This window comes from Perissodus microlepis, chromosome 16, assembly GCF_051167445.1.
Source record: "Perissodus microlepis isolate ML-2025 ecotype Zambia chromosome 16, ASM5116744v1, whole genome shotgun sequence".
Lineage (NCBI taxonomy): Eukaryota > Metazoa > Chordata > Actinopteri > Cichliformes > Cichlidae > Perissodus > Perissodus microlepis.
The window spans coordinates 20,679,624-20,702,441 of NC_140476.1; the positions used below are offsets into that span (position 1 = coordinate 20,679,624).

The 22,818-nt window shown below is 39.8% G+C and overlaps 3 protein-coding genes across 3 annotated transcripts; 2 read left to right on the forward strand and 1 right to left on the reverse strand.

Annotated features, from left to right (window-relative positions):
- Positions 1 to 493: 493 nt before the first annotated feature.
- Positions 494 to 3,843, forward strand: LOC146370840 (uncharacterized). The gene is made up of 6 exons (XM_084908965.1): positions 494 to 536; positions 944 to 2,176; positions 2,298 to 2,380; positions 2,482 to 2,619; positions 2,805 to 2,916; positions 3,432 to 3,843. Exons 1-6 carry the CDS (start codon positions 494 to 496, stop codon positions 3,497 to 3,499), a joined length of 1,677 nt encoding a protein of 558 aa, XP_084765091.1. The 3' UTR covers positions 3,500 to 3,843.
- Positions 3,844 to 9,598: 5,755 nt separating this feature from the next.
- mettl21cb (methyltransferase 21C, AARS1 lysine b) lies at positions 9,599 to 16,272 on the forward strand. The gene is made up of 5 exons (XM_084907729.1): positions 9,599 to 9,718; positions 10,151 to 10,259; positions 10,393 to 10,556; positions 10,635 to 10,752; positions 15,420 to 16,272. Exons 2-5 carry the CDS (start codon positions 10,151 to 10,153, stop codon positions 15,815 to 15,817), a joined length of 789 nt encoding a protein of 262 aa, XP_084763855.1. The 5' UTR covers positions 9,599 to 9,718; the 3' UTR covers positions 15,818 to 16,272.
- On the reverse strand, positions 15,956 to 22,709 carry LOC146370842 (rhodopsin kinase GRK1-like). The gene is made up of 7 exons (XM_084907724.1): positions 19,559 to 22,709; positions 18,428 to 18,555; positions 17,787 to 17,944; positions 17,627 to 17,710; positions 17,398 to 17,522; positions 17,106 to 17,307; positions 15,956 to 17,001 (listed from the first exon to the last, which is right to left on the reverse strand). The coding sequence occupies exons 1-7, from the start codon at positions 20,255 to 20,257 to the stop codon at positions 16,712 to 16,714; spliced, it is 1,686 nt and encodes a 561-aa protein (XP_084763850.1). The 5' UTR covers positions 20,258 to 22,709; the 3' UTR covers positions 15,956 to 16,711.
- Between the last annotated feature and the right edge of the window lie 109 nt (positions 22,710 to 22,818).

Genomic DNA, 22,818 nt, shown 5'->3' on the forward strand with positions numbered 1-22,818 from the left:
AGAGATAACACCGGCATCCGCCAATATTTCTTTATATCTGTTGTCAAGCACGCTTTTTGTTCTACTTCCGAAAAAGTTCAACCAACAGATAAACAAGCAGTTTACGTTTTCAGTTTTTATCTGCTCACGTGTCAGGCGTCGAAAACAAGCGCACGTGAAAACAGTGATCAGATTTCATGTCTCTTACTGACATCATTTATTACTCTGATCTGTTTGGAGGTCAGACCTCTGAATCAAGTCTGCGGCCCTGAACAACATGAACTTTATACTTCGCCAGAAGGAAACAAAGAAAAAAAACAGCACTTTAGACAAGATAAGGGAGGGAGACGACCAACCTTTATGAGTTTATGGGAAATTTAAATGAAATGGGAGGGACTAACACTATTTATAAAGATTCAAAGTGCACAAGCCAACAGTTGAAACCCAGATGCTAAACATTAATGGTCAATCAGTCTACAGTCAATGAAACAGTTTTACAGATTTTGACATCTAGATGAAGATGAAGACACTAGCGCTGCTCTCACTGAGCCTTGCAGGTAAGAGGCTACTCGAGGGTGACCGATCTGTGCTCTTTACGGTCTTTTTCTCCTAAATAGCTGAAATCAATTTAGATTTGAAGTCATTTGTAAGATGTAATCAATCAAATGAAAACATTTCATTCACTCATTATGAGCTGCTTTCTAGGTGTTATATTGATATAACAGCTAGTAATGATTATGTTGCTATTTTTAATGGGTTAGAACATTTATAACTTCACTTACTTATATAGTGTTTCAAAACCAAAGCTGGGTTGAGGATTGTTAGCTATTGAACTGAACAGGCCTACCAGGCTCCCCCACAATTAGAAGGTAGATCACCACCAAAAAAAGACACAGCATTTGTTATTAAAGTTTGATGTCTGTGTGATTTCTTCAGTAATTATTCAACTATTTTCTCTTTGCAGTGGCTCTGGCATTGCCAGCACTACCCCGTGGTGTGGAAAAAAGTCCAGTTTTAACTAAAGAAAACCAGCTCCCTCTGCTGGGAGACTCGGTTCCACTGCAGGGTCATGTACAGGTGGAGAATCCCGCACCACAGGCCGTACTACCCCCCAAAGAGCAGCAGGAAAAAGTGGCTGAAGAAGACCTGAAGCAGAATGTGGCAGAACTAGAGGTTAAAGTAAAGCCAGATGAAGAGCAAGAGGTGAAAGCAGAGCCTGAGGCTGAGGTGGAGAAAGCAGGTGAAGTGGAACTGGAAGTCAAAGTGAAGCCAGAAGTTAAGGTGGAAGAAAAGTCTGCAGCACAGCAAGAAGTTAAAGCAGAGGTTCCTGTGGAAGCTGAGGCTCAAATGACTGGTGTAAATCCAGAAGGTGAGGGTGACCAAGAGCTCAAAGATGACCCCGAGTTCCAGGTGGAGTCAGAGGTAAAAGTTGAGCCAGATCAACTTCTAATGGAGCTAGAACCTGAGGAGAAGCACATGTTAGATGAAGAAAATTATCAGGAGCCTATGCAGCTTCAAGCTGACTCTGGTCTGGAAGAAGAAGAAGAGTACGAAGAAAAGGCAGAAGAAGCAGAAGAAGAAAGTCACAATGACATGGTGGATGAGTTAGAGCCTCTAGATGATGACAACCTGTTTGAATCAGAACTGACAGAAGAAGAAAAGGCTGCAAATGCAGAATTTCAGAGTCAAGAGTCACTCATTGAACCTGAGCCAGAGGAGGAGGATGAGGAGGCGAAAAACGAAATGGTGGATGAACCAATCATGGAGTTAGAGCCTCTGGATGATAATAGCCCAGCTGAACCTTTGCCAGAAGAGGAGTTGTTCGTGAGGAAGCGGGACTATGCTTTAGATCAAGAACCAGTGATGGAACTGGAGCCTGAGATGATGGAAGAGCCTTTTCAAAATCCTGGTATCTTGGAAGAAGGGCCAGCGCTGGACATAATGGAGCAGCCAGTGTCACTTATGGAAAACTATTTTCCAAATGAAGAAGCTAAGATGGCGGCGAGGCCTGAAGAACAGGAATCCCCACTCGCAGGGGAAGAAAAATCACAAGTGCAGCTCTATGGAGAGCCAGAAACAGAAGGCCAGATTGAGCCTGATGATGGTGAGCCGACTGGTCTGGTGTCAGAAGAAGAAAATCAAGATTTGATGGGAGCCACAAAAGAAAATCGTAGCAGGTTCAAACGAGCCATGCAAGGTAAAACACCCACACTGAATATGCACAAAGAAAGTAATTAGAGTGACAGAAATGTAGTCATATGTGCATATTCTGAGGCCAGCTAAATTACTAAATGTTGTAATCTCGATTTTCACCACAGGGCGGCGCTCTTGCCCTGGTGTAGTACTAGGAGAGAAGTGTTACCAGTTCTTTAAAGGGCCAAAGACGCCTGCAAATGCTGAGGTATTCATGCATCCTCTGTAATTCCATTTAAGCACCAATGACTCCATATACACTTAGAAAACTCTGACATTAATGTGGATCTTTCACTGTTTCCTTTTTAGCTTTTTTGCCAAACGTTCCCCGGTGGCCATCTGGCCTCCATCACAAGCAATCACAACCACGCTGAGCTGATGAAGATGATACTGAAGGAAAATGGAGAGTATACGCGCACATGGATTGGAGGGCTTCGATTTCTAGACGTATGTATTTTGAGCTGGGGATCTGTGGAGGTCTTGAACTTGTTGAGCGCACAAAATAATGATTTACCTTTGTATTAACTGCACTATGAGACCTTGTTCGTGTCCCTGATGTGTTGTATCTAGAGACTCATTATGTTAAACTACTGCTCATGATTAACTCTCATTAATCTCTTGTTACATGTCAGACTGGTCGCTTCATCTGGTTGGACGGGTCCAAATGGGACTACGCTGATTGGCTGTCAGGGGAGCCCAATAACACAGCAAATAAGGAGAACTGCCTGGAAGTTTTGCCTTGGGGTATGAGTCGGTTTACTCCAAGATGTTTATTTTAGTTCATTTTCCTCCATTTGTGTTAATTCATTTTTGTTTTTAGCATTTTTTTAGCCTCACTAACGCACAGATACCCAGTGTTACAAAGCTGAAAGAAGCCCAAAATACATAAATAGTGGTGGTGGTGCTTGTGAAAATTTATGCGGAACAATTCTGCAATCTAGGTGCAATCTAGCTCCTAAAACAGTGTTTATCTGATTATACTTACATGGACATTCTTTCTTTATTTATTTATTTAAAAGGATAATCTGTCTGTGTTGTTGCAAATTATGCAAAAATGTGCAGTTATGTTAGTTAAATCGAACTTTTCCCAAACTCATAAGATGGCTCTGAATTAATTATTCAACCTGAGTTCAGTCAGTAAGAAGTTATGTTGCTGAATAAATATGATTAATGTATTCAATAAAGCTGAACTGATCTCACATTAAATTATTAGACACACTTACTTTATTTCTTACCCCGTGTTTGTCCGTCTTTTTCAGGAAACGGGAAGTTTAACGACTTTACGTGCTGGGAACCCCAGGCTTTCATCTGCTCCTATTACAATTAGTTAATGTACAGTGAGGTGTTTTTCTTATCCTTGTCAGATGTTGGGTGCTGAGTTTGAACTTTTTTTTCCCCTTTACTTGCAGTTTATCTTAAATTGGAAAGTAAATGATTAGAAACCATGAACTGTCAGCATCTGTTAGTCACGGGACTTAACCTGCATTAACTTCAGTTAGGACGGCTCTGGTTATTTCACATTTGAAAGTAAATTTTTTGTAAATGAGTCCCATCCATCGTTTTGTTTAAATGCAATATTGCCTATTTGGTATTTAGAAATATTGTAAATAAATAAATAAGTCACATTTAATAAAGTTAGACAAAATGTATGGACAATGTTGTTTTTGATAATACGGCTTGTTGTGTAAATAAAGGAAATTTGATATTTTATTCTTGAGTTTTTCATTATTACCATCACACTTTAAGTATAGTTAAAGTATAGTGTTGTGGTATAGTCAGTGTGTTATTATTAAATGTGTTTAAGAGCTTTTTTTTCTTGTTTCTTACTATGCTTTATCATTTGTATACATAATTGTATAAGCACTCACCTGCCAGTTTATTAGGTGCATCTGTTCAAATTGTTGTTAAATTAAAATATCACCCAGTCATGTGGGAGCAAGTAGACCAGGTCAAGACAGCCTGCTGTAGTTCACACTGAGCATCATAACAGGGAGGAGAGGTGATTTCAGCACCCATCTCTAAGGTTTACAGAGAATGGTCCAAAGAAGAGAAAATATCCAGTGAGCTGCAGTTCTCTGATGTAAAATGCAGTGTTGATGCCTAAAGTGAGAGGAAAATGTCCCGACTGCTTTGAGCTGATAGGAAGCCTGTGTATGAACCAGTGTATGCAAAGAGCATCTCTTAAAGCACAACAGATAGAACCTTGAAGTGGACGGGCTAAAGCAACAGACAGTCACACCTGTCAGCCAAGAACAGGAAATGAGGCTACAATTCATATAGTGATGCCTCGTCCGATGAGTCTCGATTTTTTGCTGCAACATTCAGATGTAAACAACACGAAAGCATAGATACATCTGTCTTATATCAATGGTTCATGCTACTGAGGGTGGTGTAAATGTGTGTGGGATATTTAAAGGCCACAGCTTATCTGTGGCTTTTAAACATTTGTTTCTGACCATGTCCACCCCTTTATGACCACAGGTATCCATCTTCTGATGGCTGATTCCAACAGGATAACACACCACGTCACGTGTAAAATGATTTCGGACTGGTTTCTTAAATATGAGAATGAGTTCACTTTACTCAAATGGCCTCAACAGTCACCACACGTCAGTCCAACAGAGGAGTTTTCACGTGCAGCGGGAGATTCACATCATGGATGTGCAACTGACAAATCTGCAGCAACTGTGTGATGCTGTCATCTCAGTATGGACCAAAATCTTTCCATCACAATGCTGAATCCACAGTCAACTCTCTAAGACACATTTCAAATACTTATATAAGAAGTTTACACAAAAAACATAATAAAAATATCTACATTGTGCCATTTGTTACTGCATTATTAATAGCGAATACAATATTACTATGAAAAAAAGTGCTTTTGAAGTAGAAAAACCTGAAAATTTGACTAGAAGCCCTGATATAAGTAAAACCAGTTTTTATGTGGAGGTTTGGGGATTTCGCACACTTTTTTGTCTGTCAAATGCAGAAACCAATAAATACTTTTTGTATACTCTGGACACTTTAATAAAATCCCTGAAAATGTGACTCGAGACAGCTGGGAGTTTATGTGGCAAATGAATTAATACTAATGCCACAGTCTTGCAATAAATCTCACAAAAGTTAAAGCTGTAAATGGGGCTTTTCTTCAGTACTTGAGTGCTCAAAGCACTTTATATAATATGAGTCATTCCCCTATTGACACACATTCATTCAAACACACAATCTAACATTCACACACTCACACACAGTGAATGCATCAGGAGCAACTGGGGTTTCAGTATCTTGCCCGCGGATGCTTTGGCATGCAGATTGGAGCAGCGAGGGATCAAACCACCAACCTCCCAATTAGCAGAAGACCAACTGTAAGCCAAAGCCACTGCTTGCAATGTAGAGACATGCATAACCCTATCCAGAATCCAAAAATACATCCTTGATAATGACCATAAAACTGAATAAGAATTTTTCAACAAAGCTGAAGAATTCAGACCTTTCAAACGCACGACTGAATGCAGAAAGTGAGAATGAGGTTTAAATGAACCTCCAGCACATCCAAGGCCCCATATATGGCAACCTCAGCACCTCATGAAGACCCTAAGAGAGCGATTTGTTCTTGTGCCCAGAATCTTTCAGGGGGATAAAAGCTGTTCACATTCAGATTCCAAATTCCAAATTCAATACCTGCATCATTTCTGTCTGCTTAAACGTTTGATTACGTTTTTCTGTCACAGAGGCATCCAGACACAGTGAGTATCATTCTTAACTACACCCTGAGCTTAGCGCCCATTAAGTGATGTATTCACACAATCACGCTGCACACGTGGCTACTGTAAGCCCGCTGCAGCTCACGTGCTGCTGTGTGTGATGGTGACTCATTTTCCGCTGGCCTACACAACCTTTTCCTGACCTTTAGACACAGAGGTGAGGATTACCAACCCTAAGGTGATGACTGGCAGCTCTTTATCCTTCTCTTATATTTGCTGACCGCTCCGCCACCATACTCACACACTATTATCAATATTCAAAAAGATTCAGCTCAGCATTGCATGAGCTATCTTTTGACAGCTGAGCCTTGGTAATTCTCTTTTGTTCCCCACCAGGAAAAATGGCTTTCCCTGGAATTAAGAGATCCCAGTTGAATGTGTATCTTCGATCTATTAATAGAGAGCTATCTCCAAAAGATTTGCCAAGCATTGTGTGGCTTCATAACAGACTGAGTACATTATCGGCTATGGTTTATCATCATTAGGAGGCAGCTATACACACTGAATTTCATCAGTAGTGATTAATAAATTAAATCCAGTGGGTTGGGCGACATATTGCCGCCCTGCTGTGATGGAAAGCTCCAAATACTTTGACTCATTACCTGTGTTGCTGTTTAGATGACAGTGACTGAGTGTTGGTTGTTGCCGTCTGTCAGTTCAAGTCATTTTCTAACCTCATGCGGCACAACCAGCTGTTTCCTGGCCGCTCTGAGTGTACACTCATGCAAGGCTGTGAATCCTCCCACCTAAAGCTCTACAGCCCGGCTTACAGCTACTTGGTACAGTGAATACCCCTGTATCCATGGTCAGCCTGGACTCCACCGCTACGACAAAAACAGACTCTGAGCAGTGTTTACAGCACTCCCTTTTATAGAGGTGATGCATACCAGCACTAATCTGTGTACTAAATTCATCTGTGTTCATCATGTCAGTTCCACATAAACAAATTACAGAATTAAGCATCCTGTTTGTTTTGCTCCGAATGACATTTCTAAACTGCCAGATAACATCAGATTTTAGCAAAATATATGAATGTATATCCACAAAGCTAAAGCAGTATTTTATAATATATTTTCATTTTTGAAGGCTTTCAATTTTGAGAACCTTTTGTGAGTAAACCAGTGGTTTGATAAAGTTAATAAAGTGTTTACCATTAGAATAAATGAAAGTAAGTCAGCATGTTACATTTTTGTACTCAAATCTGATTTACCTCCTAATAGTAATGGACCTTTATGTAATGGATCCACTTTATATTTTTTTATCAGAATTCCGTGATTTTAAAATGCTGAGAAAATGTAAAGGAGGTAGCACGGTGGCAACGTTGTTAGCACTGTTGTGCCCACTGGCTGTGGGCTTCTGCATGGAGTTTGTATGTTTTCTCCGGGTACTCCGGCTTCCTCCCACAGTCCAAAGACATGCAGTTAGTAGGGTTAGGTTAAGTGATGAATCTAGATTGCCCATAGGTGTGAGTGTGAATGGCTGTCTGTCTCTCTGTGTTAGCCCTGCATCAGCTTGGTGACCTGTCCGAGGTGTGCCCTGCCTCTCGCCCTATAGTAGCTCTGAAAGGCATCCAAACAGGATGGATGGAGAAAACATACATAAAGTAAAAGGCCACTCAGAAAGCACAGCCTTCCATCCTTGCAGTTTTAAGCAAACAAATCGGAGCAGCACCAAAATGAACGGGTTCTTATTTGCTCCACCACTTAAATGAGTTATTGTGAAATTTAACTTGTTCGTTTTTGAGGGGGGGGGTTACCTTTCACCTTGGCTTTAGTGCAGGAAGCGGTGGTTAATTGATCAATAGGCAAGTGGAAGACAAAAGACAATCAAACTTGTGAATATTTGAAATGAGAAATCATCCATACTTTAAGTTTTTAATCTAATCTGCAAAGCAAGAAACTTCTAATTCTACTGCTTTGTAAGTATGTAAGTATTCTGACATTTTGTTTAGAAGACCAAATTATATTGTATTCTTACTTTTTCCTCAAGCAACGAATCTTGCAGCTTATTCTGCATATTATCATCAACGCATCGGGCTAGCTGTTTCTGTCTCCATTCTGTGAGTCTCTGCTCTGAACCACAGAGTAAAGGAGGCACTAAGTTCTTGAGCAAGTGATTAACTGTCTGTCATTTGTGTACAGAATCCATTTGAGTCCCGACTGTGCATTTACAAAACTTCACAGGTGTGTAGTAGGAACCAAAAGATGACTAGTGAGTGTTTACACACTGACTGACTGATGGAGAAGCAACGGAAAGAAGAAACCGGGCTTCTCAACAACAAAGTTACTGTAAAAGAGAGCAAAATAATGCGATTGACAAAAACTTGGGAACCAACAAGCAGGCAGTAAGCAGTGAAGTGAATGACTAAAGGATAAAGAGAATTCATATTTAAAGTGAATGTAAGTAAATGAACCGGTCATATGACATAATATATGGACAAAAGCTACCTCCACATTATGACAACAGGAGCTTTTATGACATCCTATTCTAAATCCATAGCTATGAACATGCAGTTGCTTGGTCCCTTCTCTGCAGCAGGTGAAATGTCCTAAAGAAGTCCAGTTACCAGTGTTACCAGTGTTTCTGTGACAATTTTTGCCATTCATCCAGAAAAGTATTTGTGAGGTCAGATACCTGTGCTGGACGAGAGGACCTGGCTTTCTCTGTTCATCCCGAAAGTGTTTGATGGGACTGAGGTCAGAGCTCTGCGTGGGCCAGTCAAGGTCTTTCACACCAGGCTCCTCCAACCATGCCTTCAAGGACCTTGCTTTTTGAAGGGGCTTTTCCCAAACTGAGAATTGTCCGAAATGCTCTGATAAGCTGAAACATTAACGTCATCCCCCGCCACTGACAACTTTTGGTTCTTTCTTTTGCTATATACAGTATATATATTCTGGATGGTCCTGAAAGATTAGTGATTAATGGGTAAATGGTAATTACAAAACAATACTTCAGGAAGGAAATCTTAGAAAAACAGCCCCATAGCCTTATCCCTCCTCCACAAAACCACATTTTAGTTCATCTGGGATTCATTAAACCAAGACTGATCCACTGAACTTCTAGACAGAGGATCTGACAGTCCACAGAGCATGTTTCCACCGCTCCAGAGTCCACAGGCTGCATGCTTTACATTGGTGGTGATTTAAGGCTTGAATGCACCTGAAGTTTCCAGCTCACCAAGTTTGTGGTGACGTTAATGCCAGAGAAGTGTTAGGAAGAAATTTCACAAACTGACATGTAGCATTTGTCACTAAGTGCTCGACTATTTTGAGCTCACGAACTCACTCACTACTGCTAACCATATAAGTAATGTTAAGACTGGACACTGAGACTGGATCTATACTTTGTTCACATTAGAAATTAACCTAATCTTTGGACATGCCAGGTTGCACCCACTCTGCAAAGCCTCATACAGTTTGGCTGAGAGCCCTGTCATGATTGATATGAATATGCAAATTGGGCTCACTGTGAAAACATTTTGTTTTCAAATATTTACATGCTTTACCTGTAACCTACCTAAAGACAGATGTGTGATGCATTAATGATGACAGGAGAGAATAAACAAGTAGCTCACTGCAGTAAATCTTAGTGCTGAAACAGGATAACAGGATGCAATTCTATAAAAGCGTATAATAAAGTCTGCTGGGAGGGGGGAACTATGTTAGCAGACCCCAGCTTCACTCAGGGGTGTGTCACAGACGATGCTCTGTGTATAAACTCAGAGCACACAGAGGCAAGTGCAGACACACAACAAGAAAACACACGGGGCATACTTCCTACTGGTAGGTTTCACATCTTCTTGCAAACTATTTATATTTTATTAAGAATGTATTTCATTTGAAAATTCTTAAAATGACGCTAATTATTTTATAAAATTGTATAAATGTAACTTTAGTCTTTGCACTGGAATTTATCTGAGTGTGCTTTTCATCTGAGGTAAACACCGTGTGCTCTGTATCCATGACTGTGGCTTGTTGACCTCAGGATTTAACCAGCTGTGTTTCTAGGCTCCAGTTCGGAGTCCAGTGGCAGCCAAAGAGACTAGCGGACTAAATCCAGTCCACTCTGAATCCATTCCAACTTTTACTGAGATTCAAATGAACAATCGTTACATAAATGGGCCTTTTTAAAAATAATAATAATAATAATAATAATTTTGTTTTGTTTTGTTTCTTTTTCTTACCTTTGACCCATGATGGGAACTTTAATTTAAGATGCTTATGGAGAGATCATCTGCACTCAGCCAGCCAGTAAGACAGAAGCCTCCTGGAAAGAAAAGGGAAGATGATAAGGAGGTGGAGGAGGAGGGAACCGCAATTAAAGGTATATTCAAACTGTATCTCTTATGTACAAGTCTAGTTTTTGCATGTCAGACAAGTATAATTAGTTTTTTTAACTGAACTTTGCTAATTTGTTAGTATAACCTGTCTCTTCATGTCACGCTCTGCTCATGCAGTACTGACAGACCAGAGGGTGATGGCAAAAGAGGCTCTGAGCAGGAGGAACCTCTGGGAGCCGAGTGTTTATTACGCTCGGGGAAATGAGTCTTTTCATTTTGCCGGGCATGACATCAGCATCCGAGAGTCCGTGGATACGTACGGTGCTCTGATCTGGCCTGGGGTAAGGGGCTGCCGTGGGCATGGCATTGGCTCATTTTGAAAATGTGTTGTAAATGTGACAAGAATTTTATTTTTGTAGGCAATAGCTTTGTGCCAGTTCTTGGAGAACAACCAGCAACAAGTGAACCTGATGGACAAAGCAGTACTTGAGATTGGAGCTGGGACTGGCTTAGCTTCTATTGTAGCAAGTCTGCTTGGTAAGTGCATTTTGCATACCTTTAATCTTTTAGATTTGATGTTGGTAAGAAACTTAGACAGTAACAAACTACATTATATGCCTAATGAGATAGAAAATGAGTTTAAAAAATACTACACGAGACTGTACTCACAACCGGCTGCTGCAGACCTTGAGACAATTAAAATTTTTCTTGATCCGCTCGACTTGCCCTCCATAGGGGATACCCAAAACAAATTATTGATCTCACAGATTACTGATAAGGAATTAGATACAGCTATTGCCGAGCAGAAAACAAACAAAGCCCCAGGAAGTGACGGCTTTCAGTCTGAATTTTATAAAGTGTTCAAAGAAGAACTTAAGCCACTTCTTCTATCCTGCTTTAACTGGACTCTGAAACAGGGAATAGCCCCACCATCATGGGGAGAAGCCATCATCACAATTTTACCTAAAGAAGGTAAGAACAAAGAGTATTGCAAGAACTATAGATCCATTTCCCTTCTTAATAATGATTACAAACTGTACGCCTCGATTATTAGCAAAAGCCTTCAAAACTTTGTACCAGACTTGATAGAAGTGGACCAAACCGGATTCATTAAGGGACGTCAGGCACAGGATAATATAAGGAGAGTCCTTCACATTATCGACAATGCAGAAAAGACCAATATCAGTACTGTGTTAATAAGTTTAGATCAAGAAAAGGCATTTGATAGTGTTAGTTGGCTCTTCCTATTTGAAGTATTGAAAAAATTTGGGTTTAAGGACAGTTCAATACAATGTATAAGGACAATTTATAATCAACCTACAGCCAGAATCAAGGTGAATGGTAGCCTGACGGACAGAATTCGGCTACATAGAGGTACAAAACAGGGCTGTGTCTTGTCACCAATTCTTTTTGCTTTATATGCCGAGCCACTAGCGCAAGCAGTGCGGCAGCATCCAAATCTGGAGGGGGTAACTCTTGCCGGACAAAAACATCTTATTGGATTATTTGCTGACGATGTCATTGTTTTCTTACGAGATCCTGACAAGTGCTTTCCAACTTTGATGTAACTATTCCATACCTTCGAACACTTGTCGGGCTACAAAATTAATGTATCCAAAACACAAATTTTATCATTCAATTATACACCTTCTCAAAAGATTAAAGATGAATATAAATTAAATTGGCAATTGAATACCATGAAATATTTGGGCGTAACCTTGACAAAATCATTATCTACTATGTTGGACACAAACTACAATCAGGTGGAGGGTAACATAAAAAAAGACCTAGAACGGTGGTCAACAACACCTACAAACTTTTACTCTAGAATTCAAATAATAAAGATGAACGTTCTTCCAAGATTGCTATACATGTTTCAATCACTCCCACTTCCTATACCTCAAAGAAAATTTAAAATATGGGACAAGATGATCTCAAGGTTTATATGGGATGGGAAGAAGCCCAGAACAAGGTTAACAACATTGCAACTCCCGAAGTGTAAGGGAGGGATGGCTTTGCCTAACCTAAGGGAATACTTTTACGCAGCCCAACTTAGACCTCTTGTTGGTTGGTGTAGACCAGAATATGAGGCACGGTGGAAGGAAATTGAGAAAGAAATTGAGGGAAACAAAATTCTAATTTGTATCTCTGACAAACAATTAATGACCTCTTACAAAAGGAGAATGAATCAAATTGTGAAATTTACATTAGACATATGGCACACAGTAATAGAAAAACATCAGTTAAAAGAACAATTATTTTTGCTGAGATGGTTTAGACATGATAAAAAATTTAAGCCGGGACAATTGGACCAAACATTCAAACGGTGGGAGTTAAAAGGGATTACAGCAGTTTGTACTTTAATGAAAAATGGAACACTAATGAGTTTCCAACAATTAAAAAATAAATACAAACTGGAAAACAGAGATTTTTTTAGATATCTGCAAGTTAGGGATTATTGCGTAAAGCAAATAAAGTCTGACTGGCTTGAAAAATCATTGGGTGTTATTGGAATAGTAAAAAATTGCTATGAACATAAACAATTTAAAGCTATTTCCACTTTCTATAGATCATTAGAAGAAGATAGACAGGACACAACCTTTTACCTTAAAAAGAAGTGGGAAGCTGAACTGGCCATAACTATAATAGAGAAGGAATGGGTCAGTATGTGTGAAATACAACACAGCACAACGAATTCGCCGTTGTGGAGGGAATTTTGCTGGAAAAATTTGACACGTTTTTTCATTACACCCAAAATTAAAAGCAAACAGACCTCAAGTCCACAGAAATGTTGGAGACTGTGTGGAGAAACAGAAGCAGATCATTCACATATATTCTGGAAGTGCATAAAAATTAAAAAGTATTGGGAAGACCTTAAAATGACCATGGATAATATTCTGGGTTATGCACTTCCAAACACCTGCCAAGTGATGTATCTTGGAAACATAAAAGAACAGATACAAAAGGAGGATTTATATCTAGTAAAAATAATTCTAGCCGCAACCAAAAAAGCAATTACAAAGAAGTGGTTACACCCAGACCCTCCCACTCAGCGAGATTGGATTGGTATTGTAGAGGGTATCTCAGAGATGGAAAAAATAACATTCAATATTAGACTGATGGGATGTAAATACCATAGACAATGGAGGAAGTGGAAAGCATTCCGAAGTGGCACCAAAAACACAACATAACAAGAAATTTTCATGTGACAGATGGAAAAAGAAATGTAAACTCCAGACTGTTTGTATGTTTGTTTGTTTGTAATTTTATTTACTGTATGGTTTTCAATGTTAACTTAAACTAATAAAAATTAAAGTTGAAAAAAAAAAGATTTGATGTTGGTGAACACATTCATTTAAGAATAAATGATGCATCCTAATAAACTGGCAATACATTAGTTTATATTTGTTACTTAGGACCAGTGTTGGTCAAGTTACTTGAAAAAAGTAATCAGTAACTAATTACTGATAACTTCCCCCCCAAAAGTAATCCCGTTACTTTACTGATTACTTATTTTCAAAGGTAATTAATTACTTAGTTACTTAGTTACTTTTTTAAAAACACGATTTACAACCTGAATAGGTGATAAAGCGATAGATCTTTCAGCCCAATTCTACTTTTTCTGCATAATCCATCATACAAAATGTAATCAAATGGAAAAGTCTCTTTTTTTAACTTGTTTTATCAGTTTTAATCTTTTAACTTTATGCATCAAGTAAAAATTTAATTATATGCACCATTCTCTGACTTGAAGAAATTAGTTTAACATTTAAACCTATTTTCTGCATATTCCAGCACATAAAACAAAATATTTTTTGTGTTTACACTCAGTCTTTCAAATAGATGCAAGTAAAACACAGCAGAAAATAAATAAAGTCAAAGACTAGCCGTCCTTTTGCTCTATTTTCACCTGTAAAGCAGGAGTAGGGTGGGCGGAGGTTTACCCTGGTGCAGGTGTGCCACAGCGGTCAGTGGAAGAATCCGCGAGTTTCTCTGTGAGTTTCCCAGTACGTCGTAGCGCAGTCGGTGCTTGTTTAGGGGTTTTTTTCGCTGTAAAAAGAAGTTTTCTTCCCACGCACAACAGACGCTAATGTTTTTGTCACTTTTTATGGAATCAAACTCAAAGTAAGGTCAGTACTTCCACGCTTTAAACGCTGCACGCTCATACTCTCGCCGTACTCGATATATTATCCATTGTTGATCTGCACACAGCTGTTGTCACAAACGTCGCACTCGCTTACCTCATTGTCATGAGACATTCTGGCAAAAAAAAAATCACAGTTTTAGTAACGCAGTAACGCAGCGTTCCTACAGGAAAGTAACGGTAATCTAATTACCGTTTTTGCGATAGTAATCCCTTACTTTACTCGTTACATTTAAAAAAGTAATCAGATTACAGTAACGCGTTACAAGTTACAGCCCATCTCTGCTGAGGACTTAGTTAAGTGGTGATATTCTTGGCTTTGAGACAAAGAAAAATCCATAAAGGGTTAATTCCCACTCGCGCATAATGTGTGCACTGAATATTTCATATTTCTGCTTTTATGCAAAAGTTACATTTCAGCTTGGTGATGGAACTCGAGGGAAAAGTCGTGACGCAACTAAAAACACTGGAATTCATTGTTAAAGCACAACGACCATCCCCCCACATAGTTCTCCTGTACTGCATACAACAGAGGGGTTGTAGCTTAGATATATTATGGATACAGCGATCACTGGATTGATGCTGTTATCCATAAGCCCCTCCATTAAGCCCAGAGTGGAAACAAAGGTTTCATTTGTTCCCAATAAAATAAAATGATTGAATTTAAAATAAAAAACTTGGAAAAAATAAATAAATAAAACAAAAACGATGCAACTTCAGTTTGATCACCAAAATTCCTTACAATTAGAGTAAATCATTTTGCTACTGGTTCAGCAGAAACTATAATTAGTGAGAAACTCAAAGCAGCCTGTAAGTTTATATTTAGTTTAGTTTTTTGTTATCCACAAGTTAAAAATTGTTGCTTTTATCTAAAAAAATATATTTACCAAATTGAGAAAATAACTTGAAATTTTGACTCTGCCAGTTAGGAATAGTTTTCTTTTTTTAGAGGGGGAAACAAGCTTCCATAACAAAATCCACATTAATTACAAAATTAAAACAATAATCATTATGTTTTGATGTCTCTGTTGTTTTGGGTTTCAACCCACTTTTTTGCCAGGTGCTTGGGTGACGGCAACAGATCTGCCAGACATATTATCTAACCTGACCTTCAACCTGCTGCGAAACACCAGAGGCCGCTGCCGCTACACCCCTCAAGTGGTTGCTCTCTCCTGGGGTCAGGACCTGGATCGAGACTTCCCCTATGCATCATACCACTACGACTTCGTGCTCGCAGCTGATGTGGTCTATCACCACGACTGCCTTGAAGAACTGTTGAAAACTATGCGTCACTTTTGCCCACCAGGAAGTCAAACAACTCTGCTGTGGGCCAACAAGATCCGGTTCCAGTCAGACCTGAGGTTCACAGAGTCCTTTAAGAGCCATTTTAACACCACGTTGCTGACCGAGCTGCCGCAGCAGGAGATCAGGATTTATAAAGCCATGGCAAAGGAGTGACAAGGAGGCTTTAGGAGTGGGAGCTTCCAGTGATGTCAAAGGTTATGAAAGATATTCCACGCCTGGTTCTGATCTGTGCTTACATTCCTGGACAGTGCTATAACCATCATTAAGCAGAAATGAAGTTCCTGACTCAAGTTTCAATAAGCTATTTTATTTGCCAGATTTGGGGTGTTTTGTCCCAAATATTTGATATTTCAACTTCAGTCCGACAGTTTTTGAAAATAAGTAATTTTACCGTAAACATTCATCCTATACTCATATTTGTCTCACACTATCTAGACTACATATAAACTTATCAAAGTGACTCTGCGCTGGATTAGTCATAAAACCATCGAAAGTCATCAAAACCCATGAAATAAACCCTTTAAGAAAAAGAGTTCCACAGGCACGAGACTTTGCATCTCTGATGTGTTAGCATTTAGTATGTATTAAACACTAAGAAAAAAAAAAAAGACACCTTCTATTAAGTGGCATGAACCCTACAGGAGCAGATATGCAGCTCTTACATGGTCAACATGTGACTGTCACTTGTTTTGTTTTAATGCATTTTAAATCTAAAAGCTTTACAATAATTCATCACATATACATATAAAGAGAAGTAAGTGAGCAGGTTGATGGTGAAAGGAGATGAGGGGCAGAAGACTGAAGGGACAATAGATGACAGATGTCAGCAATTTGGAATTTTTCAACACCTAAATCTATGATCAAGTTCATTTCAGGCTGGGAGTCCGCCTCCAGTCTATTCTCGCTGTTCCCATGTCGACATAAAACCTGCAAACTTTTTCAGTGTGCGATCACAAAGTTCAGAACTGACTGGTGTCTCTCATGGTGTCTTCATGCCACATGCTCTAAAGAAACGCAAGTCTGTGCAGTTCACGCGTGTTAGTGACTCTAAGATAAGCAACACGTCGATGACTTTGGCTGCTCTAGTATGGACTCCCTGCGGAGATCATTGGGGATGGTGCCTTCAGGGCCCCAAACGTTGAGCTCTCCGTAAATTCCCATCTCGATCATCTCCTCTTGCCAAGGAATGGAGATGTTGCCTGTGGCGAACTCGTCAAAAAAGTTCTTATCAGGATCTTCCAATGTCACCCCCTTCACAGAGGAGAATGCCCCGACGTCATCCAGACTTTTAGCATACACCACTTTGGGGTCAGGGACAAAAGGAGGAGGTAGAATTCCTGAAATAAAGTGACAAATTTTAATTAAGCACCACATTAAATGGTTAGTGGCTTCAAACTTTTTCCTAAATCAAAAAGATCTTGAGCAAATATCGAAAGGCTACCTGCGTTCAGTTTCCTCCAGTTAATGCCGCTGAAAAATGGATGTGCTCTGATTTCGTCACAGCATCCATTCTTAAAACCCATCCTCTGATCCACCTCCTTGGCCAGCAGCCCATCACACAACGACTTTGCATGCTCACTGAAGCTGTCAGTGTAGGTCACCACCCGAGTTAGCATACGCTCTTTCATCTCCTCACGTTCCACCTGAGAAGAAGATCAACAGCTTCTAAACCTCTTCTTTCCTCTGTCTGCTTTCTTTGCACAGAAAGTACCACCTGTAGTTTAGACTCTCACCTTCTCTCCTCTGTTTCTGAATGGATTCTTAGCAGCCATGAACTCATATAAAGTCACTCCAAGAGTGAAGTAGTCAACGGAGGAGTCGTACTTTTCTCCCTTTAGCATCTCTGGTGCCATGTAACCTGCAAAAAATAAAAAATAAAAACAATGACAAGATGAGCTGCAATTAAAAATTAAACCTGTAAGATTACCCTTAAACGTAAACCTGCATGCAGATGAGACCCACCTGGAGTTCCAGCATAGCCTTTTGTCATGGTTTTGCCTTCTTTTAGTTCCACAGCAAGACCCAAGTCAGATATACGTACATTCCCTGTTGTGATTAAAAAAACATATATTATTAGCTCATAATCATATTATTCTCCAAAAATGTGATTATAATGTATTACCGTCATTATCAAGCAGCACATTTTCTGGTTTGAGATCTCGGTAGATGATTCTTTTCTGGTGGAGGTGTTCCAAGCCCTGGATGATCTGGCTAATGTAAAAACTGGCTCGAGGCTCATCAAACCCTGGGTTGTTTTCATCCACCAGGTAAATATGGTACCTACAGGGAACAGATAAGCCAAGGCTAATTATTAAAGGCTTTCAATATGCACACATTTGCAGTATTTTATATCTTAAGCATGCGTATACGCTGCTGATTCTACGTGTGCAGACTGTAAGCATTTAAATTAGATTTTCTAGGATTAAAGGATGTTTGCTTTAAATAAGAAAAAAATCTATCGTCTTGCTTTCTAAGTAATCTGAGCTAAAAAGGCAAATACTTTATATTTTGGCTTAAATTGTGCATAATCTGACTCTGCACTTGTTGCACTAAGTCTGCAGATGAATACTGACACATCTGGGTGACTGTCATTTCCAGCACATTACAGCTGACTTCAACATCTCTGTAATAACCTTTGCTTCGCTGGCAAAGGAGATACTTAAAGATTATAGAAGTTTAGGCTGCAACTAAAGCAACAACATGCTAATAAGGGTTAAGGAGTGTGTGCTACAGCCAGATGTTCATGCTTCAAAACAAAGTTACTTGAGATCTCCTCCATTCATGATGGTCATGACCAGACAAAGCTCCTCCTTTGTCTGAAAGGCGTATGCCAGCGACACAATGAAGCGACTGTGAACCTTCTCAAGAATACATTTCTCCACCAACGCCCCCTACAGGAAAAAAATAGGAATGACAACTTTGAAAAATGCTCACATGCCATCTTTTAAATTAAGAATAACAATGTGAAACTAAATGGATGTTTCGTTGCTCCGGTTGAACCAAACTGTAATGTTTGTCTCATTGTGTGTGCCATTTGGAGGAGAGGTTCAGGTATACACTTCAGAGAATGACCTCGGACAAGTCAAGGGCAAAATGCAACAGCGCCAAGGAGTTCCCTTCAGAAGAGCTTTTCCATAAAGCTCCCAGTAATCACTCTATCCCTGTCTCAGTGTTTAATACTGCAGGCTAAAGCCAAATGAGACAGAGGCAGGGACAAAGATGATTAGCACCATTGCAGCCCTGCTCAGTGGAAGGCACTTGCTCTAAAGTATAAATCCAAAGGATCCCACTCATTACACAGTGATAAAATAAATAATTGCATACGGTCACAACTAATTCTACTTTTAAGTTGTTATAAAATTTCTCCCTTAGAGCTTCCAATTTCCACATCTCATTACATGGAGAGAAAGCCATTTCATTTTTAAATATATTTATTACCATCCAGCTGAAACTGAGATATTATAAATCTGCAAAAGCTCATTAGGATCTGCAGTATGTTTTGTTTGTTTTACCTTGTTTACTAGTCGTTTGCAGTAACTTTTACTTCAGATAATACAAAAAAGAATGAACAGATGAATTATGCATGATTATGTCAGTGTGTTGGTGTTAGTCGTGGCAGTTACTCGGGGTGAAGTAGTTAAAATATCCCCAGATAGGAGCTGCATTATGAAAGCCATGTTATTATATAAATGTATGAATAATTATAATCTTGTTAGAGGAAATACTCTGCCTGATGAGATCTTCTACATTGTTGATGAATGTTTTCTCACAAAGTATTTCGATGCTGTGATTTTGCCCCCATTTAAAATGGTTTTCTTCCACCACTGGGGGAGGCAAAAAGCCAAAGGCATGTTCAGTAAATGAGCATCGAGCAAATGACATTTATTCTCTCACCTCGTAGCCTTTCCTCTTCTTCAGCCTCTTCTTGTTGAGTTTCTTACAGGCGTACAGTTTTCCCGTGGCTTTCATCTGACAGGCAGACACCTCTCCAAACCCACCTTTCCCCAGCACACGGAAATCGAGGAACCAGTCTTCATCCATGGGCTGCATCTCCAGCCATTTCCACTGCAGGAACCTCTTCAGGTACATGCTCTCCAGGAAGAAAGTGTAGGGGGCCTCGCGCAGATAGTCCAAAGTCTTGGCCAGCACTGCAGAGAACAAATCATCACCTACAGCCTCGAGGGATTCTTTCACCTTCGTTATGATGTCCTCTCTGAGGAACGGGCAGAAGTGTTTGGCAGAGGGGTCCATGTAACGCTGAACTAACTTCGAAGCTTTTTTTGCCCTTTCAGAGTCCTCTGCCAGGTCATAGTCCTCGATGTCTTTCCACAAGCGACATGCCCCGTGATACTCTTTGTTTGTGTCCAAGAATTCCCTAAAGAGACGTTTGCCAACTGGCTGTTCAACACAGACTGAGTCAAAGGATAAATCTAGGGTGTCCTTCAGGCCCTCGCACACAGTGATGTGGGGCAATTTGAGGCGAGAGTGGTACTTTTTATCCCGAGCTGCTGCTGGATTAGAGCCATCGATGCTTCCACGAGCATTGATGTAAGCAGAATTTGCTACCACGGTTGTGAGTCCTCCGATATCCATGTTGAGGGTAAGCGACTGTTAAGCAATGCAAAAAGAAGACATCGCAAAGAGAGAAAGGCGGTGAATGGTAAATGCTGCCAACTAACGCGCAGGGGTGAGGAAGAAAAAGAGGACAGGCTGAAGCAAGACTGAGAGAACAGGAGACAGATCACAGCGGAGTGGCAGAGGGAGCATGAGAGACAAACGGGAACTCGAGACTGGTGACTGAACTAGATCCCAGCACACTTTGAGCACTGTACCACCCTCACTCACACACACATATACACACACACACACACACACACACACACCTGAGTCAACACCTTTCAGTAATCCATTAACACCCCAATGCCCCAGACAAAGTGTGCGAGCACATGCTGGAACAGAACAACACAAGCAGCATATATGCAGGATATCACCAGTCAACTGGCAAACCAGTTAGCAGTTCATACAGCCTATAAGCAGCACTCTGCTTCACATTAAAGCTCCAGTTTGAATGAGGAATAATATTTGAGATAACCCAAAAGGCCTACCAAATGCTGAAATACACTGGGATGTTTTCAACAGCCAATAGGGTTTGGCAGCATAGGGAAAAATATTAAAAGTTTCAAAATATTGCATTTAAAATGGAAAATATGGCTAAATACTAAATGTAAGGCCAAGAGAAGTCTTTGAGATTACTCCATTAGCCACGAGTCAGCAAAGAAACACTGTTTAAAGCAGGCCCTACATAAGGATGATCCTCAGAAGTGTCTTATTTAACTTTGAATGGCGATATATCTAGTTCAGGTTGCAAGAACAGTGTGTTCAGTCCCACAGGTTCCATTATGGATGGAAGGAATTCGCTTTTTCTTGTTGTCGGCAATTTATGAGATCCTACCCAGACTGTACCCGTCTAATCCTGTCATAAATCAAGCAGGTAAAGGCAACGCGTTCAAGTATAGCACTTTTGGAAGCTGCTGCTGGAAACGGCAGCTTTCAAATTCTATATGATCAAATGAGCCCTCAATGCAAATTAAACAGGCCACTCTTTGACAGCAAAAAACAACACAAAACGCACTAGTGAAAATGCTTAGTAAACAGAATAAAAATAGAGGGGGGATGATCACAGGATCCTTTCCATGGTAAAGACAAACACCACCTATCCAGTCAAAGGAATGGCCCATGTCTACCATAAAGAGCCCATGAAAGAACATACAGACTTGACCAAAATCATCTACAACAAGAACATCAAAGTAGCGCCTAATCTGGCTCACAATCCATTATGAATATGATCATGAGAACAGGTTAAAGACCCACTGGGTGACAGCTGTGCACAAGTAAAATCTAACTAGCACTGTAGGAGAAGTAGTGATTCTTGTGAACTGTGGATGGACAACTGACCCAAATCATACTGAGGAACAGCACTGTTGGACAGTTACAACAGCAGCCTGTAACAGAATGATGGGAGGGAGAAAAAAAACAAAAAAAACAAAACAAAAACAAAACAGGATGGACGAGGCGTGGGACAGCTTATGAATCGAAGCATACTACATAATCCAAACACAACGGAGGCAGTGTAACGTATGGACATGCATGCTTCCACTGGAACTGGTTTCACGACTGTTTATTGATGATGTGACAAAACACAGAAGCAGCGAGATGAATTCTGAATCGTACAGAGCTTTACTGTCTTCAGCCAAACGCAGCAAAGCTTAAAACAGTGAATTAAACGTTAATGCAAGAGCAACCCAAATGTGTTTGGACAAAGGTAAAGTGGAAAGTCATGCAATGACAATGCCAAACCAATCAAATTAGGTAGAAAAACCCACGAACAAACAATCGAAGGAGGTTGGCAAGACATCAAAAATGGCAAAACTCATTCTTTGTAATATCCAGTTTTATGGATTTCAGTCATTCGTAATTTTTTTTTTAAATTTTATTGTAAGTTGTCTAATTTCATTGGGGCCCATGTATAAAATTGGTGTAATTTTACAGTTTAATTAAATTTAAGCAAACTCCCTCCAACCGCATCTGTGTGTTATTTTGTATTTTTTTATGGTGGATTCCAGAGCCAAAATTAAATAAACTGTTAGTCTTCCAGCATTTCTGGATTAAAAGAACTCAACAGCTCTAAACAAGTCACAGGATCCGGTTTATCAGTGAATTAACAGATGCTAAAAAAATAAAATAAAATTAAAAAAAAAAAAAAATTGCTTTTTCCCAATATTCCAGCTTCTGCAGTGTATCCACAGTTTGTGGCCACATCTAATTAAAAACTGCTGACAGAAAGCAAACTAGCATAATGTTAGAACCAATCACACTGCAGCAGCATAATCATTGTCAGGCATCTTTTTCCCAAGTGTCAGGCATCCAAGCAGTGTGTCCCTTGTGGTTTTCTTTTGACAAGCAGTCAACTTCTTTAAAAACCGAGCTAGTTTCCTTCCCCAGTTCTTTTAATAGACAGGGTTGAGACAACGACCCAGCTAGACGTTTCTAGTGCCTTCTGCTCATCTCTCATATTACTATTTAAGTAAACTGTTTCCAAACCAACAGACAGTCGACCTTACCCCACCCCCAGAAAACTCATGAATTGTGGATAC

Coding starts and splice junctions, on each gene's coding strand:
- LOC146370842 (XM_084907724.1), bottom strand. CDS start 20,257: ATGGATATCGGAGGACTCACAACCGTGGTAGCAAATTCTGCTTACATC. Junction 17,523..17,626: donor AGGCTATGCTGGAACTCCAG/GTGGGTCTCATC, acceptor TATTTTTTGCAG/GTTACATGGCACCAGAGATG. Junction 17,002..17,105: donor CTGGAGGAAACTGAACGCAG/GTAGCCTTTCGA, acceptor ACTTTATTTCAG/GAATTCTACCTCCTCCTTTT.
- LOC146370840 (XM_084908965.1), top strand. CDS start 494: ATGAAGATGAAGACACTAGCGCTGCTCTCACTGAGCCTTGCAG. Junction 2,381..2,481: donor AGACGCCTGCAAATGCTGAG/GTATTCATGCAT, acceptor TTTCCTTTTTAG/CTTTTTTGCCAAACGTTCCC. Junction 2,620..2,804: donor GAGGGCTTCGATTTCTAGAC/GTATGTATTTTG, acceptor GTTACATGTCAG/ACTGGTCGCTTCATCTGGTT.
- mettl21cb (XM_084907729.1), top strand. CDS start 10,151: ATGCTTATGGAGAGATCATCTGCACTCAGCCAGCCAGTAAGACAGAAG. Junction 10,260..10,392: donor GGAGGGAACCGCAATTAAAG/GTATATTCAAAC, acceptor CTGCTCATGCAG/TACTGACAGACCAGAGGGTG. Junction 10,753..15,419: donor TATTGTAGCAAGTCTGCTTG/GTAAGTGCATTT, acceptor CTTTTTTGCCAG/GTGCTTGGGTGACGGCAACA.